Genomic DNA, 24,048 nt, shown 5'->3' on the forward strand with positions numbered 1-24,048 from the left:
ACTCCTCATCGCGGAACGTTTTCGTTTCCACAAGAGAGATCAGAATGAGGGGGAGGGTGTTTGTACATATGTAGCAGAGTTGAAGAAACTGTCTGAACATTGCCAATTTGGAGAGAACCGAAATGACACATTAAGGGATAGATTTGTTTGTGGACTGAAACATGAACACATTCAAAAACGTTTGCTCACAGAATCAGAGCTCACGTTTGCAAAGGCTGTTGAAATCGCGACGAAAGATGCATTTGAGTTGCAAAGCAAAAGAAGTACTGACCTGTCACAAATTTCCTTGCACAAGTTTTCACGCAGTCGACAGCGCCCCTGTTTGGCCGAAAAATGCTACAGGTGTGACAGAGATGGTCACAGAGCAGAGGACTGCCGTTTCAAAGACGAAATTTGTCACAAATGCAGTAGAAGGGGGCACATTCAAAGAGCATGCAAAGCAAAATTCAGTCACAACAGGAAAACTGAGAAAATTAAAGGGTCTGTGAATGCACTAGCAGAGAACAGTGGCAGTGATTCAGATGAACGATTAATTGGTACAATGGAGTTAAACACAGTGACTTCTCCCAGCAGTAGCATAATATGGGTGACACCAGATTTCGAAGGCAAACCCCTCAAAATGGAGCTGGACACAGGATCTGCAATGTCTATAATTTCCTCTAGTCTACAATTAGCACTTTAAGGCTATCAAGCTGAAGAACACACATGTGTTGCTGAAGACATACTCAGGAGAGAGATTGAGCCCAATGGGGGCGTTGCAGGTCAGAGTGCATTATGGGGGCAAACACAGCAGTTACAGCTGTATGTGGTGCCTGGAACTGGCCCCCATTATTTGGCAAGGAATGGCTTTCAAAAATAAAGCTGAACTGCTGTGACTTGAAAATGCTCCACACGTTCCAGTCCAAAGAGAATGGTACAGACCAAACACTGGAACACTTGCGGAAGAAATACAACACAGTTTTCAGTGATCAGATGGGAACAGTAAAAGGCTTCACAGCAAAACTTGTACTAAGAGATGATGCAACCCCCAAATTCTGCAAAGCCAGATCTGTTCCATACTCCCTGAGACCAAAGGTGGAAGCGGAAATTGATCGCTTGCAGGATACAGGGATCCTGACGAAAGTGGACAGAAGCGAATGGGCCACACCCATAGTTCCTATTGTGAAGAAAGACAGGTCTGTTAGAATGTGTGGGGACTTCAAGGTAACTGTGAATTCAATGCTGCATGTGGACCAATACCCCTACCACGCCTGGATGACATCTTTGCTGCACTAGCTGGTGGGAAACACTTCAGTAAAATCGATCTGAAACAGGCTTACCTGCAGCTACCGGTTGAAGAGAGTTCCAAACAGTACCTGACAATAAACACACACAAAGGTCTATACAGGTATAACCGCCTGGTTTTTGGCATTGCATCAGCCCCAGCTATTTGGCAACAAACTATTGACCAGATTTTGCAAGGAATCCCAGGAATCTAGTGTATCCTGGATGACATGATCATAACAGGACGCACCGACAAAGAGCACCTGGCTAACCTGGAAGAGGTCCTGAAAAGACTGAAAGAGTTTGGTCTACAGGCAAACTTAAAGACGTGTGAGTTCTTCAAAGACAAGATTGTCTTCTGTGGACATGAGATTGACTGCAATGGATTGCACAAAACACAGGACAAAATCGAAGCAGTGGTACAGGCACCACGACCACAAAATATCACAGAAGTGAGATCTTTCACGGGACTGATCAATTACTACAGAAGATTCCTCCCAAACCTTTCAGCAGTACTCCAGCCTCTAAATCAGCTCCTGGAAAAGAATAGGACATGGCGGTGGACAGAGCAGTGTGAAAATGCATTTTTGGAGGCAAAACGGCTCATAACATCTGAACAGGTCCTGATGCATTACGACGCTGAAATGCCAGTGAAGTGGGCTTGTGATGCGTCCCCTTATGGCTTAGGTGCCGTCCTTTCACACACACTGAAAGATGGGTCAGAGAGGCCAGTTGCATTCACGTCGCGAACATTGAATGATGCAGAGAAAAACTACTCACAAATGGACAAAGAAGCACTGGCACTAGTGTGGGGCGGCAAGAAATTGAACCCATACCTATATGGCAAGTGTTTCACACTGGTTACAGATCACCAGCCGTTGCTTTCCATTTTAAGTCCAAAGAAAGGCATTCCGGCAATGACAGCAGCCAGGTTACAGCGATATGCCCTGTTCCTTGCCAGTCAATGACAGCAGCCAGGTTACAGTTATGCCCTGTTCCTTGCCAGTCAATGACCCCAGGTTACAGCGATTCCTTTCCTTGCCAGTCAATGACAGCAGCCAGGTTACAGCGATATGCCCTGTTCCTCAATGACCAGTCAATGCCAGCAGCCAGGTTACAGCGATATGCCCTGTTCCTTGCCAGTCAATGACAGCAGCCAGGTTACAGCGATATGCCCTGTTTCTTGCCAGTCATATGTATAACATTGAGTTTAAGCCGTCATCCCTCCACACAAATGCAGATGGATTATCCAGACTGCCGTGTACAAGAGAAAGACAAAGGAGGGTGGATGCAGTGGACATGTTCCATACCGCTCAGCTCGAGGCACTACCAGTCACAAGCACAGTTATCAAACAGGAGACAAGGAAAAATGTGACCTTGTCAAAAGTGTACACCTACACCATGTCAGGATGGCCAGCTACTGGCAGAAAGGAGCTGACTCCGTATTTCCAGCGGAGAAACGAAATTACAACGTACCAAGGATGTTTGATGTGGGGAATGAGAGTCATGATACCCCAGAAATGCCAACATCTAGTTTTGCAGCAATTACATGAAGGTCATGTTGGAATTGTCAAAATGAAGCTGCTCGCAAGGAGCCACTTCTGGTGGCCAGGTCTGGATCAACAGATAGAAAACATGGCAAAGAACTGTAGCGGATGTTTGGAAACCCTTCACATGCCTGCTCCTGTCCCAGTCCACCCATGGGAATGGCCCACAGAGTCATGGCAGAGAGTTCATGTGGACTACGCTGGTCCCTTTGAAAAGCACATGTTTCTGGTTATAGTGGATGCCCATTCCAAATGGCCAGAGGTGTTTTGCACTGACTCCGCCACCTCAGCTCAGACGATAGAGTGTCTCAGAACAACGTTTGCACGCTTCGCTTTGCCACTGCAGCTGGTAAGTGACAACGCGCAAGCTTTTGTAAGTAACGAGTTTACAAGATTCATGTCAGTAAATGGAATCAAACACTCAACCTCAGCTCCGTACCACCCTGCCACCAATGGGCTGGCAGAACCCTTTGTGCAAACCCTAAAGCAAGGACTCTGTGCAGCAAAACGAGACGAAGGGACTTTGCAAACAAAACTGGCCAAGTTCCTGGCCTCCTACCGAAACACCCCACATGCCACGACAAATGAAAGCCCAGCCGCACTGATGTTCGGGAGGCCTCTCCGCACACAGCTGGACATCATGAAGCCAAACAGGCGTAATGAAGTGCTGAACAAACAAGCCAAGATGCTCTCCGGTGGCCGGGAGCGTCATCTCCAAACAGGACAGGAAGTGATGGTGCGAGACTACAGAAGAGGAGGGAAATGGACAAGAGGGGCCGTACACACACAAACGGGACCCAGAACTTACCAGGTTCAAGTGAGCCCAGACATAATGTGGCGGCGTCACATTAACCAAATGCATTCCACGGAAAACAGCACAACAATCGAGAGAGAACAGGCACAGAGAGATCCTGAGAGTGACACACGGGGAACTGTAGAGGACGGTGGGGCAGTAAAGAGACCCCAGGCTGAAAGAAGGGAACGTGTTGATGAAGGTGCTGCTATAGCAGAAGCTATAATGGAACAAGCACACACTGAGGATGTTCAGGAGCCTCCAGACAATCTGAGGCACTACCCAGAACAGAAGGCACCGTTCACCAGACAGACACTGAGGATGTTCAGGAGCCTCCACAATCCGCACCCAGAACACACCGAGACACTGATGTTCAGGAGCCTCCAGACAATCTGAGGCACTACCCAGAACGAAGGCACCGTTCACCAGACAGACACTGAGGATGTTCAGGAGCCTCCAGACAATCCGAGGCACTACCCAGAACGAAGGCACCGTTCACCAGACAGACACTGAGGATGTTCAGGAGCCTCCAGACAATCCGAGGCACTACCCAGAACGAAGGCACCGTTCACCAGACAGACACTGAGGATGTTCAGGAGCCTCCAGACAATCCGAGGCACTACCCAGAACGAAGGCACCGTCCACCAGATAGACACTGAGGATGTTCAGGAGCCTCCAGACAATTTGAGGCACTACCCAGAACGACCACCAGATAGACACTGAGGATGTTCAGGAGCCTCCAGACAATCCGAGGCACTACCCAGAAGGCACCGTCCACCAGACAGACTAGACTTATAAACAAACAAATAAAAACTAACTGTTCAAGATCAAATTAAAAGATGCAAAATAACTACAACAGGTTCTGGGAAATGTTTCAGTTGTGGTTTGGTATAAGTAACTCTGATTGTATAAGAGAAGGAATGTTATGTTCTGTTAATTACTGATGTCCCCTTTAAGGCGGGAGCACCCTTGTCATGCGCAGTGTTGTTCTATGTTACTCTGGTACTAACTCGTTTGAGTAAATGTGAAGCTCCAGTTCAATTGCTTGTATTCCGAGTCTTTCTTATTACATAAATAAGTACTAAGTGTTAAGACACTATATTAAGAACGACCAAGCGCACTCTGGCACTCCAGATTGAATTTAAGACCACATCCATAATTTAAAAATAAAGTGTTTGTGTTTGGTGAGTCCGCCAAATCAGATGCAGTAGGGATGTGCGAATTTAAATGTTTTCCTGTCCTGCTAATCATTCATAATGTAACGAGTACTTTTGGGTGTCAGGGAAAATGTATGGAGTTGAAAGTACATTATTTTCTTTAGGAATGTAGTGGAGTAAAAGTAGAAGTTGTCAAAAATATCAAAAGTAAAGTACAGATATCCCCCAAAACTACTGATGTGGCACTTAAATATTTGTACTTAAGTACTTTACACCACTGATTGCAGGGAATACAGACTGAAGCTGTTCCTCCCTACGAGGCCCATGAGACTGTGTAGGGATGTGATTTGAATAGGACTGTGACTGAAGGAGTGGGATGTTTTTATTTATCTATATTTGTATTTTGTTTTGAGGTCGTTGTTCCCCTTCCCCTTTTCAATATTGGACGTGTTTCTTTTTCTACAGTTTACTAACCGTACAGTAGGTGGCGGTAGACACGTTATATTTGTGTAAATGTCAGTATACCAGAGAAGAAGATGACGCTTCTGCACTATCCAAGTGGGGAACAGGAAGTACCGGGTCGAAACGACAGAACTGTGCTGTTGTGTCGATAGTGGTTGTGTCCGTTTCAAATGTATCATTGTAGGTATGTAATAGCATGTTTAAACTTTCTAATGTCGAAAGAATATATAACATGCTAGGTAACAAATCCGTTTCACGTCTGGTAATGGTTTTAATTGTATGTGTTATTTTGGAGTCTAACCGAGTGAGTGAAGAACGTGATTAAAAACAATTTTACAAGTCACATAGATAGACTTTGGGTTTGTCTGAGTCTATGTACATACATAGCCTCGTCCGAACCATCCTGTTCTCGCGAGTTTACATGCACTGTTTCGTCAATGGAAGCTCGCGAGATCAAGATGGTTCGGACGAGGCTGGTCAAATGGCGGCTTCAGCGGTTTCGGTCGTCTTTCTAGGAGTTTGCTCGTGGTGAAATGGCGACATGAGGCTGTGTGATGAAGTGTCAAAATAGAGGGAAGCTAACTGAAGTTATCCTTCATCATTTGGAGAGAGAGAGGCCAACTGCATGGAATGGCGTCGATTAATGCAGAGTAATCGGTTCACATATCAAACCCATTCCATGGAGGACCAAGTGCCTGCTTGTTTTCGCTCCATACTTGTACTTGATACATGTGTACTAATATTGTACTAATATTCAGACACATTTAGTTGTTTCTATATTTATCTTTAGCTAACCGATCGCTTCAGCTGTACATAGTCTATTGGTAAATAGCCCACCCATTTTCACCTACCTCATCCCCATACTGTTTTTATTTATTTACTTTTCTGCTCTTTTGCCCACCAATATCTCTACCTGTACATGACCATCTGATCATTTATCACTCCAGTGTTAATCTGCAAAATTGTAATTATTCGCCTACCTCCTCATGCCTTTGGCACACAATGTATATAGACTCCCCTTTTTTTCTACTGTGTTATTGACTTGTTAATTGTTTACTCCATGTGTAACTCTGTGTTGTCTGTTCACACTGCTATGCTTTATCTTGGCCAGGTCGCAGTTGCAAATGAGAACTTGTTCTCAACTAGCCTACCTGGTTAAATAAAGGTGAAATAAAAAAATAAAATAAAAAATCTATAATTCAGGGTTTTCATACGGGGCTTCAAGTAAATTAATATTAGTGTCTGAAAAAGTCCATGAATTTGACTTGCCACTATATGACCCCTGATAATTCTTAATATGGTGTGAATGGGAAATACATTTGGTTTTTGTGAGTGAAATAATACAGTGAAGACAAGGTTATTCATAAAATAGTACATAGTGCTGCCTGAAACACTGCAATCTTGTACTAAATGGTTTTTGGGTAATTTATGCATTTATGTGAATTTAGGAAATCTACTATAAATTAAGTGCACTTATGTTGTGCAATTTAAAATGTGTACTTTGTGTCGAATGTGAGTGAATGTTTTGTCGGGGATTAGCTACCTGATCTACAGAAATTAGATAATTGAACATGAAAAAATAGAAGAAAAAAAATAGCAGAATAAAGTGCCAGAACTGTCAAGAAAATAACTTTTCTGTCCGTTTGTCTTTATTACTACAGACCGACTCAGATTAAGTCTGAGGCCGTTAACGTCAACAGTGAGGACAAACCAATCCTGCCACTCTCCTTCCACACTGAGTAGAAACACTGGGTCTTGATTGTAACAGGGGAGGCAAGTTTGCACTGCAGGATCCAGAGATGGCATCAGTGAAGCTGGAAGACTGCAGTCAAACACTGGAGCTGAATGTCAACATTAAAGATGAAGAAGAGGAGGAGAATATTAGGACAACTGTTAGTCATGGTAAGAGCTGGTTCTATCTATAAGTTATCTTCATATATTAGACCTCCATAAGTTATGACCAGTCTATTGCTAAGTTAAATTCTGTAATTCTGACATCACACATCCCTGAACAACTCAAGACTTCACAGCGAAGCAAAACATTTAAAAACTTGTCACGCCTGCCTTTGCCCACACATTGTGTCAAGAACGTTGAAAATGTTTAATACCCTCAATCACCAAGTTAGGCATACAGGAAACACTGTGCACCTGGCAACCTTGGTTAGCGTGCACTGAGCCCGGCCCGCCACAGGAGTCGCTGGTGTGTGATGAGGATATCCCTACCGGCCAAACCCTCCGAACCCGGACAACACAAGGCCAATTGTGCGTCACCGGTTGCTACAGAGCCTGGGCGCGAACCCAGAGTCTCTTGTGGCCCTTAACCACTGCCCCACCCGGGAGGCCCTCAAAAGGGTTTTCTAATGATGAATTAGCCTTTTAAAATGATCAACTTGGATTAGCTAACACAACATGCCATTGGATCACAGGAGTGATGGTTGTTGATAATGGGCCTCTGTACGCCTATGTAGATATTCCATAAAATATCTGCCGTTTTCAGCTACAATAGTCATTTACAACAATAACAATGTCTTCACTGTATTTCTGATAAATTTGATGTTATTTTAATGGACAAACAACGTGCTTTTCTTTCAAAACAAGGACATTTCTAAGTGACCCCAAACGTTTGAACAGTAGTGGATATTTCATATTTTGTATATATCAAGTTGTAGAAACATCTCAAGGATGATCATTGGAAACAGGACGCATCTGAACTCAATTTTGAGTCTCTTGTTTAAAAAACATTTATTTTATAAATTTTCAAAAATGTCTAAACCTGTTTTCACTTTGTCATTATGGGGTATTGTGTGTAGATTGCTGAGGATAATTTTTTTATTTAATTATAGAATAAGGCTGTAACATAACAATGTGGAAAAAGTCAAGGGGTCTGAATACTTTCCGAGGGCACTGTCAGACCCCTTCCCATTTCTCCCATTTTGGTACGTTACAGCCTTATTCTAAAATTGATGACATGTTTTTCCTCGTCTATCTACACACAATACCCCATAATGACAAAGCCAAAACAGGTTTTTAGAAATTCTTGCAAATGTAATTTTTTAAAATAATAATTGCTTATTTACACAAGTTTTCAGACCTTTTGCTATGAGATGATCCTTGAGATGTTTTTACAACTTGACTGGAGTCCACCTGTGGTAAATTCAATTGATTGGACATGATTTGGACAGGCACACACCTGTCTATGTCAGGTCCCACATTTGACACTGCATGTCAGAGTTAAAACCAAGTCATGAGGTGGAAGGATTTGTCCGTCGAGCTCCGTGACAGGATTGTGTCGGCACAGATCTGGAGACCGGTACCAAAATATTGATGCAGCATTAAAGGGCCCCAAGAACACAGAGGCCTCCATTATTCTTCAATGGAAGAAGTTTGGAACCACCAAGACTCTTCCTAGAGCTGGCCACCCGGCCAAACTGAGAAAATGGGGAGAAGGGCCTTGGTCAGGGAGGTGGCCAAGAACCCGATGGTTCTTCTCTGTCAGAGCTCCAGAGTTCCTCTATGGAGATGAGAGAATCTTCCAGAAGGACAACCATCTCTGCAGAACTCCGCTAATCATGCCTTTATGGTAGAGTGCCCAGACGGAAGCCACTCCTCCGTAAAAGGCACATGACAGTCCGCTTGGAATTTGCCAAAAGGCACCTAAATGACTCTGACCATGAGAAACATGATTCTCTGGTCTGATGAAACCAAGATTGAACTCTTTGGCCTGAATGCCAAGCGTCATGTCTGGAGCAAACCTGGCATCATCCCTACGGTGAAGCATGGTGTTGGCAGCAGCATGCTGTGGGGATGTTGAGAGCATTCGGGACCTCAGACTGGGGTGAAGATTCACCTTCCAACAGGACAACGATCCGAAGCACACAGCCAAGACAACGTGGGAGTGGCTTCGATACAAGTCTCTGAATGTCATTGAGTGGCCCAGCCAGAGCCCGGACTTGAACCCGATCAAACATCTCTGGAGAGACCTGAAAATAGCTTTGCATAGACGATTCCCATCCAACCTGACAGAGCTTGAGAGCTTCTGCAGAGAAGAATGGGAGAAACTCCCCAAATACAAGTGTGCCAAGTTTGTAGCTTCATACCCTACAAGACTCACGGCTGTAATTGCTGCCAGAGGTGCTTCAACTAACTATTGTATAAAGGGTCTGAATACTTACGTAAATGTAATATTTCAGTTATTTCAAAAAACCTGTTTTTGCCCTTGTCATTATGGGGTATTGCGATGTCATTTTGGGGTATTGTGATGTCATTATGGGGTATTGCCATTGTCATTTTGGGGTATTGTGATGTCATTATGGGGTATTGTGATGTCATTATGGGGTATTGTGATGTCATTATGGGGTATTGTGATGTCATTATGGGGTATTGCGATGTCATTTTGGGGTATTGTGATGTCATTTTGGGGTATTGTTTGTAGATTGATATGAAGGTGGAAAAAACGATTTCATCAATTATAGAATAAGGCTTTAATGTAACAAGACGTGGAAAAAAATCAAGGGGTCTATTTACTTTTTGAATACAGTGTAGATGTTATTTCATGCTACTGAGACTTGTATGGATGACACCAGTATTGCCAGCATTTGTTTTATTCACTGGTCTATCTGGAGTGATCAGAGTGTGGACTAAAGAAGTGAAGGAGACAAACTGCCAGTGTTTTAAAGTTCTATGAAATTAGTCTATGTAGTTACTCACCCTTGTGATGTTGAGCGGAGGATGATATAGCTCATCATTTTCACCACTTTTGCCTCTTTGTTTTTGACTCCTACCCAGTTTTAGAATAGTTTGATTCCCCTTCCCATACAGCCTACTGAACTGAATACATACACTACCGTTGAAAAGTTTAGGGTCACTTAGAAATGTCCTTGTTTTTGAAAGAAAAGTATGTTTTTTTTGTCCATTAAAATCACATCAAATTGACCATTATTAATACAGTGTAGACGCTGTTAATGTTGTAAATTACTATTGTAGCTGGAAACAGATTTATTTTTAAAATGGAATATCAACATAGGTGTACAGAGGCCCATTATCAGCAACCATCATGTTATGTGTCCATGATGGCGTAGCAGTCAGACGTCGTGTCCCTTGTATATATCGTTTGTATATATCGTTTTGTTTTTTTAAAACATATTTTTCTTTGCATATCTTTTAAAACATTTTGCTAAACCGCAACTTCTAAATACTCTCCTGCATCCCGCCTCACCCAATGTAGCGCGGATCGGCTTTTTTTTCTAAAGTATTTATATTTACTTCGGATCTGGAACCCCTCAACCGAAGCTAGCCAGCTAACTACCAGCTATCAGCCAGCAAACCATTGCTAGCAGTATTCAGCTAACCGGTCATCAGCTAACCTTTAGCGCGGAAAACTCTCGCCAGTTCGAACAACGCGACTCTAACCAGAGCATAACGGACCTATTTTTTTGTTTTTAATCCCCGGATTCCCACCGGATTCCCACCGCAAACGGAACATTTTCAGCTGGATCTTCACAACTAGCTAACTAGCTAACTGCAACCCCGGATGATTACTCCTGGCTAGCGTTTCCATCCATTTAGCTTGAAGCTAGCCCTGCCAGAGCTCCTGTGCTACCACCGAAGCATACTCCTGGGCTACAATATCCGGACCCACGACCGGTCTATCGATGTCACCGCATGAAGAGGCATAAACAGACTCACCCCATCACGACGTCCCCCAAAGGCTAACTTTCTAGCCCTTGCTATCTCCTTGCTTGCTAATTCGGCCTGCTAACTGCTAGCTTGTTTAGCCCCGGTCCACTAACTGCTACCTTCTTCAGCCCCGGCCTAATAACTGTTAGCTTGTTAGCACAGGCCTGCTAACCGTCTGAATCGCCGCGTCCCAACCACTCACCGGACCCATATCTACTTTCAATCTCTTTTCGATTTTTAATTTGATTATACCTTCCGGTAACCTGCCTCACCCAATGTGATTCGGAATCGCTATTATTTTTAAATTTTAGAACACATTCAAGAACCTCCAGAAGCTAACCAGCTAACTAGCTACAAGCTATTTAGTCATTGTTAGCCACTGCTAACGGCCTTTACCTTCTGCACAGCCAGCCAGTTTTCTTAACCTGGATAATACTTGCCAGTCTAGCTTCCCTGCTCCACCCACTGCTGCCCCCTGGACACTGATCACTTGGCTACATAGCTGATGCATGCTGGACTGTCCATTAATCACGGTACTCCACTCTGCTTGTTTATGTTTTATCAGTCGGCCCCAGCCGCACTCAGGCTCTGTGTGTAGTTAATCCGACCCTCCCTGCCTAGTCAACGCCATTTTACCTGCTGTTGTTGTGCTAGCTGATTAGCTGTTGTTGTCTCACCTACTGTTTTAGCTACTGTTTTAGCTAGCTCTCCCAATTCAACACCTGTGATTACTGTATGCCTCGCTGTATGTCTTTCTCAAATGTCAATATGCCTTGTATACTGTTGTTCAGGTTAGTTATCATTGTTTTAGTTTACAATGGAGCCCCTAGTTCCACTCTTCATACCCCTGATACCTCCTTTGACCCACCTCCCACACATGCGGTGACCTCACCCATTACAACCAGCATGTCCAGAGATACAACCTCTCTCATCATCACCCAGTGCCTGGGCTTACCTCCACTGTACCCGCACCCCACCATACCCCTGTCTGCGCATTATGCCCTGAATATATTCCACCATGCCCAGAAATCTGCTCCTTTTATTCTCTGTCCCCAACGCTCTAGGCAACCAGTTTTGATAGCCTTTAGCCGCACCCTCATACTACTACTCCTCTATTCCACGGGTGATGTGGAGGTAAACCCAGGCCCTGCATGTCCACAGGCACCCTCATTTGTTGACTTCTGTGATCGAAAAAGCCTTGGTTTCATGCATGTCAACATCAGAAGCCTCCTCCCTAAGTTTGTTTTACTCACTGCTTTAGCACACTCTGCTAACCCTGATGTCCTTGCCGTGTCTGAATCCTGGCTCAGGAAGGCCACCAAAAATTTGGAGATTTCCATACCCAACTATAACATTTTCCGTCAAGATAGAACTGCCAAAGGGGGAGCAGTTGCAGTCTACTGCAGAGATAGTCTGCAAAGTAATGTCATACTTTCCAGGTCCATACCCAAACAGTTCGAACTACTAATTTTGAAAATTACTCTCTCCAGAAATAAGTCTCTCACTGTTGCCGCCTGCTACCGACATCCCTCAGCTCCCAGCTGTGCCCTGGACACCATTTGTGAATTGATCGCCCCCCATCTAGCTTCAGAGTTTGTTCTGTTAGGTGACCTATACTGGGATATGCTTAACACCCCGGCAGTCCTACAATCTAAGCTAGATGCCCTCAATCTCACACAAATCATCAAGGAACCCACCAGGTACAGCCCTAAATCTGTAAACAAGGGCACCCTCATAGACGTCATCCTGACCAACTGGCCCTCCAAATACACCTCCGCTGTCTTCAACCAGGATCTCAGCGATCATTGCCTGTATCCGCTATGGAGCCGCAGTCAAACGACCACCCCTCATCACTGTCAAACGCTCCCTAAAACACTTCTGTGAGCAGGCCTTTCTAATCGTCCTGGCCCGGATATCCTGGAAGGACATTGACCTCATCCCGTCAGTTGAGGATGCCTGGTCATTCTTTAAAAGTAACTTCCTCACCATTTTAGATAGCATGCTCTGTTCAAAAAATGCAGAACTAAGAACAGATATAGCCCTTGGTTCACTCCAGACCTGACTGCCCTCAACCAGCACAAAAACATCCTGTGGCGGACTGCAATAGCATCGAATAGTCCCCGCGATATGCAACTTTTCAGGGAAGTCAGGAACCAATACACGCAGTCAGTCAGGAAAGCTAAGGCCAGCTTCTTCAGGCAGAAATTTGCATCCTGAAGCTCCAACTCCAAAAAGTTCTGGGAGACTGTGAAGTCCATGGAGAACAAGAGCCCCTCCTCCCAGCTGCCCACTGCACTGAGGCTAGGTAACACGGTCACCACCGATAAATCCATGATTATCGAAAACTTCAACAAGCATTTCTCAACGGCTGGCCATGCCTTCCGCCTGGCTACTCCAACCTCGGCCAACAGCTCTGCCCCCTCCCCCTGCAGCTACTCGCCCAAGCCTCTCCAGGTTCTCCTTTACCCAAATCCAGATAGCAGATGTTCTGAAAGAGCTGCAAAAACTGGACCCGTACAAATCAGCTGGGCTTGACAATCTGGACCCTCTATTTCTGAAACTATCCGCCGCCATTGTCGCAACCCCTATTACCAGCCTGTTCAACCTCTCTTTCATATCGTCTCAGATCCCCAAGGATTGGAAAGCTGCCGCAGTCTTCCCCCTCTTCAAAGGGGGAGACACCCTGGACCCAAACTGCTACAGACCTATATCCATCCTGCCCTGCCTATCTAAGGTCTTCGAAAGCCAAGTCAACAAACAGGTCACTGACCATCTCGAATCCCACCGTACCTTCTCCGCTGTGCAATCTGGTTTCCGAGCCGGTCACGGGTGCACCTCAGCCACGCTCAAGGTAAACGATATCATAACCGCCATCGATAAAAGACAGTACTGTGCAGCCGTCTTCATCGACCTTGCCAAGGCTTTCGACTCTGTCAATCACCATATTCTTATCGGCAGACTCAGTAGCCTCGGTTTTTCTGATGACTGCCTTGCCTGGTTCACCAACTACTTTGCAGACAGAGTTCAGTGTGTCAAATCGGAGGGCATGCTGTCCGGTCCTCTGGCAGTCTCTATGGGGGTGCCATAGGGTTTAATTCTCGGGCCGACTCTTTTCTCTGTATATATCAATGATGTTGCTCTTGCTGCGGGCGATTCCCTGATCCACCTCTACGCAGACGACACCATTCTATATACTTCCGGCCCGTCCTTGGACACTGTACTATCTAACCTCCAAACGAGCTTCAATGCCATACAACACTCCTTCCGTGGCCTCCAACTGCTCTTAAACGCTAGTAAAACCAAATGCATGCTTTTCAACCGTTCGCTGCCTGCACCCGCACGCCTGACTAGCATCACCACCCTGGATGGTTCCGACTTTGAATACGTGGACATCTATAAGTACCTAGGTGTCTGGCTAGACTGTAAACTCTCCTTCCAGACTCCAGACATATCAAACATCTCCAATCGAAAATCAAATCTAGAGTCGGCTTTCTATTCCGCAACAAAGCCTCCTTCACTCACGCCGCCAAACTTACCCTAGTAAAACTGACTATTCTATCGATCCTCGACTTCGGCGATGTCATCTACAAAATTGCTTCCAACACTCTACTCAGTATACTGGATGCAGTTTATCACAGTGCCATCCGTTTTGTCACTAAAGCACCTTATACCACCCACCACTGCGACCTGTATGCTCTAGTCGGCTGGCCCTCGCTACATATTCGTCGCCAGACCCACTGGCTCCAGGTCATCTACAAGTCCATACTAGGTAAAGCTCCGCCTTATCTCAGTTCACTGGTCACGATGGCAACACCCACCCGTAGCACGCGCTCCAGCAGGTGTATCTCACTGATCATCCCTAAAGCCAACACCTCATTTGGCCGCCTTTCGTTCCAGTTCTCTGCTGCCTGTGACTGGAACGAATTGCAAAAATCGCTGAAGTTGGAGACTTTTATCTACCTCACCAACTTCAAACATCTTCTATCTGAGCAGCTAACCGATCGCTGCAGCTGTACATAGTCTATCGGTTAATAGCCCACCCATTTTTACCTCCCTCATCCCCATACTGTTTTTATTTATTTACTTTTCTGCTCTTTTGCACACCAATATCTCTACCTGTACATGACCATCTGATCATTTATCACTCCAGTGTTAATCTGCAAAACTAATTATTCACCTACCTCCTCATGCCTTTTGTACACAATGTATATAGACTCCCTTTTTTCTACTGTGTTATTGACTTGTTAATTGTTTACTCCATGTGTAACTCTGTGTTGTCTGTTTACACTGCTATGCTTTATCTTGGCCAGGTCGCAGTTGCAAATGAGAACTTGTTCTCAACTAGCCTACCTGGTTAAATAAAGGTGAAAAAAAAAATCACTCCTGTGATCCAAATGCATGTTGTGTTAACTAATCCAAGTTTATCATTTTAAAGGGCTAATTGATCATTACAAAACCCTTTTGCAATTATGCTAGCACAGCTGAAAACTGTGGTGCTGATAAAAGAAGCAATAAAACATTCCTTTTTTAGACTAGTTGAGTATCTGGGTCATTTGTGGGTTCGATTACAGGCTCAAAATGGCCAGAAACAAAGACCTTTCTTCTGAAAGTCGTCAGTCTATTCTTGTTCTGACAAATGAAGGCTGTTCCATGTGAGAAATTTCCAAGAAACTGAAGCTCTCGTGCAGTTCTGTGTACTACTCCCTTCACAGAACAGTGCAAACTGGCTCTAACCAGAATAGAAAGAGGAGTGGGAGGCCCCTGTGCACAACTGGGCAGGAGGACAAGTGTCTAGTTTGAGAAACAGACGTCTCACAAGTCCTCAACTGGCAGCTTCATTAAATAGTACCCGCAAAACACCAATCTCAATGTCAACAGTGAAGAGGCGACTCCGGGATGCTGGCCTTCTAGACACTATTCTGGTTAGAGACTGTTTGCATTGTTCTGTGAAGAGAGTAGTACACAGCGTTGTACGAGATCTTCAGCCGTTTCCAGCTACAATAGTCATTTACAACATTAACAATGTCTACATTGTATTTCTGATCACTTTGACATTATTTGTTTGGACAAAAAATGTGCTACTCTTTCAAAAACATGGACATTTGTAACTTTAGAATTTATTCATTTATTTCACCACTAATGGTAGTGTATTTAAAAAATATAACTTTATTTAACTTTCTTAGCATACTGGTTATTGTCCGGAATTTCCGATGATTGACGTGCCCAAAGTAAACTGCCCAGAAGCTAGGATATGCATATACTTGATAGCATTGGATAGAAAACACTTTCTAAAACTGTACAAAATAATGTCTGTGGGTATAACAGAACTGATATGACAGGCAAAAACCTTGAGTAAAATCCATCCGGAATTTTTATTTCTTGAGGTCACAGATTTTGTCAATGCTTGCCTATGGGATATTCAAATTGATAGGACCCAGATTGCAGTTCCTTTGGCTTCCACTAGATGTCAACAGTCTTTAGAAAGGGTTTCATGCTTGTTTTAAAAAAATGAGTATTTGTAGTTTTTCCAAGATGTCCCCCATTAGAAAAGTAGTCATGTTGCATGCATCAACGAGAGTGAGCTCTTCGTTATTTATCTTTGCTATTGAACACACTATTGTCCATCTTAAATATTATTGCTTACTTACATATTAGAATACCTGAGAATTAATTGGAAACTTCGTTTGACTTTTTTGGACGATCTTTGGTATCTTTACCGGTAACCTTTAGGATTCGTTTGTGTGCATGTTGAATGAGTGACCTACTGAATCAAGCGCGCCATCTAAACTGATATTTTTGGGATATAATGAAGGATATTATCGAACAAAACGACCATTCATTGTGTAGCTGGGACCCTTGGGATTGCAATCAGAGGAAGATCTTCAAAGGTAAGTGATTTATTTAATTGCTGTCTGTGATTTTGTGATGCCTGTGCTGGTTGAAAAAGTATTTTGTGGGGGGTGCTGTCCTCAGATAATAGCATGGTATGCTTTCTCCGTAAAGCCTTTTTCAAATCTGACAATGCAGTTGGATTAACAAGAATCTTTTAAATTATGTAAGACACTTCTATTTTCATGAATGTTAATATTCCGATTTTTGTATTTTGAATTTCGCGCTCTGCTATTTCACCGGATGTTGTCGTAGATGTCCTGCTAGCGTTTGGACATAGGCAAGTCAGTTAAGAACAAATTCTTATTTTAAATGATGGCCTAGGAACATTGGGTTAACTGCCTTGTTCAGGGGCAGAACGACAGATTTTTACCTTGTCAGCTCGGGGATTCGATCTTGCAACCTTTCGGTTGCTCTAACCACAAGGCTACCTGTCACCCGGTATGGCCAGAAGAGTGGTCTGGTCACCACTCTGAGCCTGGTCCCTCTCTCAGTTTCTTCCTAGGTTCCTGCTTTCTAGGGAGTTTTTTTGTGGCCACTGTGCTTCTACATCTGCATTGCTTGCTCTTTGGGGATTTTAGGCTGTGTTTCTGTTAACCTGTCTGGGACCGTTTGGTACACGAGCGTCCCACCTTTCAACTGCCAGTGAAACTGCAGGGCACCAAATTAAAAACAACAGAAATCACATAATTGATATTCCTCAAACATACAAGTATTTTACACCATTTTAAGGATACAATTGTCGTTAATCCAACCACAGTGTCCGATTTCAAAAACGCTTTTCTGCGAAAGCAGAACAAAAAATCAAATCAAATCAAATTTTATTTGTCACATACACATGGTTAGCAGATGTTAATGCGAGTGTAGCGAAATGCTTGTGCTTCTAGTTCCGACAATGCAGTAATAACCAACAGGTAATCTAACTAACAATTCCTAAACTACTGTCTTATACACAGTGTAAGGGGATAAAGAATATGTACATAAGGATATATGAATGAGTGTTGGTACAAAGCAGCATAGGCAAGATACAGTAGATGGTATCGAGTACATTATATACATATGAGATGAGTATGTAAACAAAGTGGCATAGTTAAAGTGGCTAGTGATACATGTATTACATAAGGATGCAGTCGATGATATAGAGTACAGTATATACGTATGCATATGAGATGAATAATGTAGGGTAAGTAACATTATATAAGGTAGCATTGTTTAAAGTGGCTAGTGATATATTTACATCATTTCTCATCAATTCCCATTATTAAAGTGGCTGGAGTTGAGTCAGTGTCAGTGTGTTGGCAGCAGCCATATCGTTATGTTAGGTCAGAGCCAAGTCACAGAAAGCATTCAGCAATTTTCCAACCAAAGAGTGGAGTCACAAAAAGCAGAAATATCGATAAAATTAGTCACCTACCTTTGATGATCTTCATCAGATGACACTCCTAGGACATCATGTTACACAATACATGTATGTTTTGTTCGGTAAAGTTCATATTTATATCCAAAAATCTGAGTTTACATAGGAGCGTTACGTTCAGTAGTTCCACAACATCCGGTGGTTTTTGCAGAAAGCCACATCAATTACAGAAATGCTCATAATAAATGTTGATGAAAATGCAAGAATTATGCACGGACTTATAGATACACTTCTCCTTAATGCAACCGCTGTGTCCGATTAAAAAAAAAAAACTTTACCACAAAAGCATAATCTGAGTACGGCGCTCAGACAACAAAATCAAGCCAAACAAATGTCCGCCATGTTGGAGTCGAGATGTCAGAATAACATGATAAATATTCACTTACCTTTGATGATCTTCATCAGAATGCACTCCCAGGAATCCCAGGTCCACAATAAGTGCTTGTTCTGTTTGATAATGTACATAATTTATTTCAAAATAGCTCCTTTTGTTGGTGCGTTCAGTACACAATCTAAACTCACCAAGCGCGTTCACAAGTTTCAGACGAAAAGTCAAAAAAATTCTGTTACAGTCCATAGCAACATGTCAAACGATGTTTAGAATCAATCTTTAGGGCGTTTTTAAAATAAATCTTCATTAATGTTCCTACCGGACAATTCCTTTGTCTGTACAAATGAAGTGGAACGTAGCTACCTTTCACGTGAGCGCGCCAGACTGAGGCTGTGGCACTCTGCCAGACCACTCACTCATAGAGCCCTTATGAGCCCCTCCTTTAGAGTAGAATCCTCTAAACAGGTTCTAAATACTGTTGACATCTAGTGGAAGCCTTGGGAAGTGAAAAATAACTAACATCACACGGTATCTTCAATAGGAGCTGAGTTGAATAACTACAAACCTCAGATTTCCCACTTCCTGGTAGGATTTTTTTCTCAGGATTTTACCTGCCATATGAGTTCTGTTATACTCACAGACATCATTCAAACCGTTTTAGAAACATCAGTGTTTTCTATCCAAATGTTCTATTTATATGCATATTCTAGCTTTTTCGGCTGAGTAGCAGGCAGCTTAATTTGGGCACGTTTTTCATACAAGCTACCCAATACTGCCCCCTACCCCAAAGAAGTTAACTTCATTAGGTAGGGGGCAGCATTTGGAAAAGCGTGCCCAAATTAAACTGCCTGCTACTCGGGCCCATAAGCTAGGATATGCATATAATTAGTAGATTTGGATAGAAAACACTGTTAAAATAATGTTAAAATAAAGTCTCAGTATAACAGAACTGATATGGCAGGTGAAAACCCGAGGAAAATCCAACCAGGAAGTACTATTATTTTGAAAGGCTGTTTATCCATTGATAGCCTATCCACCATACAAATACTTAGGACCCAGTGGAAATCTGTCTTCCTCAACATGTGACCAGTCTTTAGGCATTGTTTCAGATCTCTATGGCTTCCTCAACACGTGACCAGTCTTTAGGCATTGTTTCAGGCTTTTACTGTGAAAAATGAGGGAGATACACCACTTTCAATGAGAGGACAGTGGAAATTTCCATCCATGAGCCAGGCACGTGATCGGGAGCGCGCATTTCTTGTTTACCTTTTTCCATCGACGAAGCTTTTGTCCGGTTGAAATATTATTGATTATTTATGACAAAAGCAACCTGAAGATTGATTTTAAACATTATTTGACATGTTTCTACTATCTTTTATTGTGTTTTTTGACTTTTCGAGAGTGTATATTGTGCCTTTGGATTTCTGAACTAAACGCACCAACAAAACGGAGGTATTTCGACATAAAGATGAACTTTATCGAATAAAACAAACATTTGTTGTCTAACATGGAGACCTGGGAGTGCCACCAGATGAAGATCATAAAAGGTAAGTGATTAATTTTAATGCTATTTCTGACTTTTGTGAAGAGTTGGAAAATGGCCTGTGTCTCGAGTGCCATAATCCAGATGAAAGATCACACAGCGGTTGCAAATGGTTTATCTGTATTTGTATGATTATATTTTATCAATGTTTATGATGAGTATTTCTGTTTTTTGATGTGGCTATTTCTGATTTTGTTTGAGAGCTTTCTCCTTTCAAATGGTTTTTGGAAAAAGATGACTTTATGGTTTTCCTGTAAGTGCCATCTGATGAACATCAGCAAAGGTTAGATTAATTTAATCCTAACATAATCGTTTGACTATGGTTTTCTGTGACTTTAACATAATCGTTTGGTGTGCTTTCGTAAAGCCTATTTGAAATCGAAGACTGTGGCTGGATTTACAAGAAGTTTATCTTTAAAATGGTGTAAAATAATTTTAATTATGGATTTTGAACCAGACAGGTTAAGCACTTTGTGACAACTACTGATGTAAAAAGTGCTTCATAAAATACATTTGATTAACATGTATATCACATCAACTGACTGTTTTTTCTGATGTTCACACAGGGTACCATGTTGAGACATTCTCCAAATCCAGAGAGCAACAGCAGGAAGATCAGAGAGCTAAGATGTCTCATCACTGCCCACATTGTGAAGAGATTTTCCCATTTCTATCAAAGCTAAAAATACACCTAAAAATACACACAGGAGAGAAGCCTTACTCCTGCTCTGACTGTGGAAAATGCTTCAAAACATCAACGGTGCTAAAACGTCATCAGAGAACACACACAGGAGAGAAGCCTTTCTTCTGCTCTGACTGTGGAACTCGTTTCTCTCAACTTTCCCACTTAAAATCACATGAACGTATCCATACAGGGGAGAAGCCATACTCCTGCTCTGACTGTGGAAAATGTTTCAAAACATCAACGGTGCTGAAACGTCATCAGAGAACACACACAGGAGAGAAGCCTTTCTTCTGCCCTGACTGTGGAACTCGTTTCTCTCAGCTTTCCCAATTAAAATCACACGAACGTGTACATACAGGAGAGAAGCCTTTCTTTTGCTCTGACTGTGGGGCGAGTTTCTCTCAGCGGAGCACCTTAAAAACACACCAACGTATACACACAGGAGTGAAGCCTTATTCCTGCTCTGACTGTGGAAAATGTTTTAAAACATCAAATGAGCTAAAAGTTCACCAGAAAACACACACAGGAGAGAAGCCTTACTCCTGCCCTGACTGTGGAACTAGTTTCTCTCAGCTTTCCCACTTAAAATCACACGAACATGTACATACAGGAGAGAAGCCTTTCTTCTGCCCTGACTGTGGAACTAGTTTCTCTCATCTTTCCCACATAAAATCTCATGAACGTATACATACAGGAGAGAAGCCATACTCCTGCTCTGACTGTGGAAAATGTTTTAAAACATCAAATGAGCGAAAAGTTCACCAGAGAACACACACAGGAGAGAAGCCTTTCTTCTGCCCTGACTGTGGAACTAGTTTCTCTCATCTTTCCCACTTAAAATCACATGAACGTATACATACAGGAGAGAAGCCTTACGTCTGCTCTGACTGTGGGGTAAGTTTCTCTCGTCTGGACACCTTAAAAACACACCAACGTATACACACAGGAGAGAAGCCTTACTCCTGCTCTGACTGTGGAAAATGCTTCACAACGTTAACTGATCTAAAAGTTCACCAGAGAACACACACAGGAGAGAAGCCTTATTCCTGCTCTGACTGTGGAAAATGTTTTAAAACGTCAAATAAGCTTAAAGTTCACCAGAGAACACACACAGGAGAGAAGCCTTTCTTCTGCCCTGACTGTGGAACTAGTTTCTCGCAACTTTCCCACTTAAAATCACACGAACGTATACATACAGGGGAGAAGCCATACTCCTGCTCTGACTGTGGAAAATGCTTCAAAACATCTACTCAACTAAAAGTTCATCAGAGAACATGTGCATTTGTGCATTAGAAAAGTCTTACTCCTGTTCTGACTGTGGGGTGAGTTTCTCTCAACTGGATATCTAAAAAACACACCAACATATACACACAGGAGAGAAGACTTACTCCTTCTCTGTGGGAAGGTGGGTGTGTAACTCAAACTTCTAGCCAAAGGCTGCTGTGTTTAGAATCTCATCAAGGAGGATTGTAGCATTTTAGCTAATTAGCAACTTTGCAACTTCTTAGGACTACTTACTACTTTTTAGCTATTACTTAGCATGTTAGCTTAGCATGCAACTACTAAGTATGTTTGGTAACCTTTCCCCTAAAACCATTTAACCCCTCACCCCTAACCTAGCTAACCTTAGCAACAACAAATTGGAATTCGTAACATATTGTATGAATAGCAATGCGTAGAATAACATAAGAATTGTAATTCGTAACATACGATACAAGTCGTATTATACTGAACAACAATCTCAACGCAACAATTTCAAAGATTTACAGTTCGTATTAGGAAATCAGTCATTTTAAATAAATGAGGCCCTAATCTATGGATTTCACATGACTGGGCAGGGGCTCAGGAATGTGTGGGACTTGGGAGGGCATAGGCCCACTTGGGATCCAGGCCCAGCCAAACAGCATAAGTTTTTTTCCCCACAAAAGGTCTATATTACAGACATAAATACTACCCAGTATACATAAATACTACCCCCCCCCGTGGTTACATGAGGCCGGTTGGATGTACTGCCAAATGGTAGAGATATAAATATTGAGTTCTCTGGCAACAGCTCTGGTGGACATTCCTGCATTCATCATGACAATTGCACATTCCCTGAACTTGAGACATCTGTGTTGTGTGGCCTTTTATTGTCCCCCAGTACAAGTTGTAATGATAATGCTGTTTTATCAGCATCGTGATGTGCCACACCTGTCAGGTGGATGGATTATCTTGACAATGGCTGAAATGCTCACTAACAGTATATATAAACAAAGTTGTGCACAACATTTGTTTTTTGTGCACATGGAACATTGTTGGATTTTTTTTATTTCAACTCATGAAACCAACATTTTAAATGTTTAGTTTATATTGGTAGTCCAATGTTATGTAACGTAATGGAGTGGCAAGGATGTTTTTTGTATCATATAAACGTTTTGCTCTGAGACCAGGTTGTCCCTCTGCAGTATTCTGTGTGAAGGAGCTCGTAGATACTTTTTTTATTGAACCTTTACTTAACTTGGCAAGTCAGTTCTTAATTCTTACTTACAATGATGGCCAAGGAACAGTGGGTTAACTGCCTTGTTCAGAGGCAGAACGACAGATTTTTACCTTGTCAGCTCGGGGATTCGATCTTGCAACCAACGCTCTAACCACGAGGCCACCTTCCGCCCCTAACATGTATCAGATAGAGATGGTATGATGATCACTTTTCACCATAAATTTGGGGGGATTATTTTACAACTTTATTTAATGATACACCGTTTATGAAATTAATCCATGTGTTTATTAATGGTCTTTAAAACTAGATTAGTTATTTTAGTTACTGATCATGAATGTGTTTGGATAACTGCATTGAAGCAAACTTTATTGATCTGCCAATGAAAAATAAAGTTACATGAATATGTACTGGTCAACCTCTTCTTCTCTTTAGTATTCAGTTCTTCATATTAGATCTGACAGTATGAATGGTTCTTATGGTTGTATTCAGTTCTTCATATTAGATCTGACAGTATGAATGGTTCTTATGGTTGTATTCAGTTCTTCATATTAGATCTGACAGTATGAATGGTTCTTATGGGCTGAGTGCCTGGAGTGTTTTTGTATGACTACAGTCAGGAGTTCTCTCTGACCATGTGACGTCACCAGCACATTAAGTACATTCATCTTGAGATAGCCAGGTGAGACAACCACATTTCACAGTAAATACATTTCTCCTCAATTCGTCAGTGTCACATTATTATTATTTGTATTTTTTTTTTTGGCGGGGGGTACTCTTTAAAGACGTAGGTGTTTCAGACCATT

The 24,048-nt window shown here is 42.6% G+C and overlaps 1 protein-coding gene across 4 annotated transcripts; it reads left to right on the forward strand.

Annotated features, from left to right (window-relative positions):
• Positions 1 to 5,105: 5,105 nt before the first annotated feature.
• On the forward strand, positions 5,106 to 23,666 carry LOC135538593 (gastrula zinc finger protein XlCGF26.1-like). Of its 4 annotated transcripts, none has more exons than XM_064964486.1 (3): positions 5,106 to 5,406; positions 5,738 to 7,124; positions 20,645 to 23,666. In XM_064964486.1, the coding sequence occupies exons 2-3, from the start codon at positions 7,022 to 7,024 to the stop codon at positions 22,054 to 22,056; spliced, it is 1,515 nt and encodes a 504-aa protein (XP_064820558.1). In that variant the 5' UTR covers positions 5,106 to 5,406; positions 5,738 to 7,021; the 3' UTR covers positions 22,057 to 23,666. The 4 variants fall into 4 exon arrangements, with proteins under 4 accessions (XP_064820558.1, XP_064820561.1, XP_064820559.1 ...); XM_064964489.1 differs by having other exon boundaries at positions 6,884 to 7,124; XM_064964487.1 differs by lacking the exon at positions 5,106 to 5,406 and having other exon boundaries at positions 5,697 to 6,387; positions 6,884 to 7,124.
• The last annotated feature ends 382 nt before the right edge of the window (positions 23,667 to 24,048 follow it).

This window comes from Oncorhynchus masou, unplaced genomic scaffold, assembly GCF_036934945.1.
Source record: "Oncorhynchus masou masou isolate Uvic2021 unplaced genomic scaffold, UVic_Omas_1.1 unplaced_scaffold_987, whole genome shotgun sequence".
Lineage (NCBI taxonomy): Eukaryota > Metazoa > Chordata > Actinopteri > Salmoniformes > Salmonidae > Oncorhynchus > Oncorhynchus masou.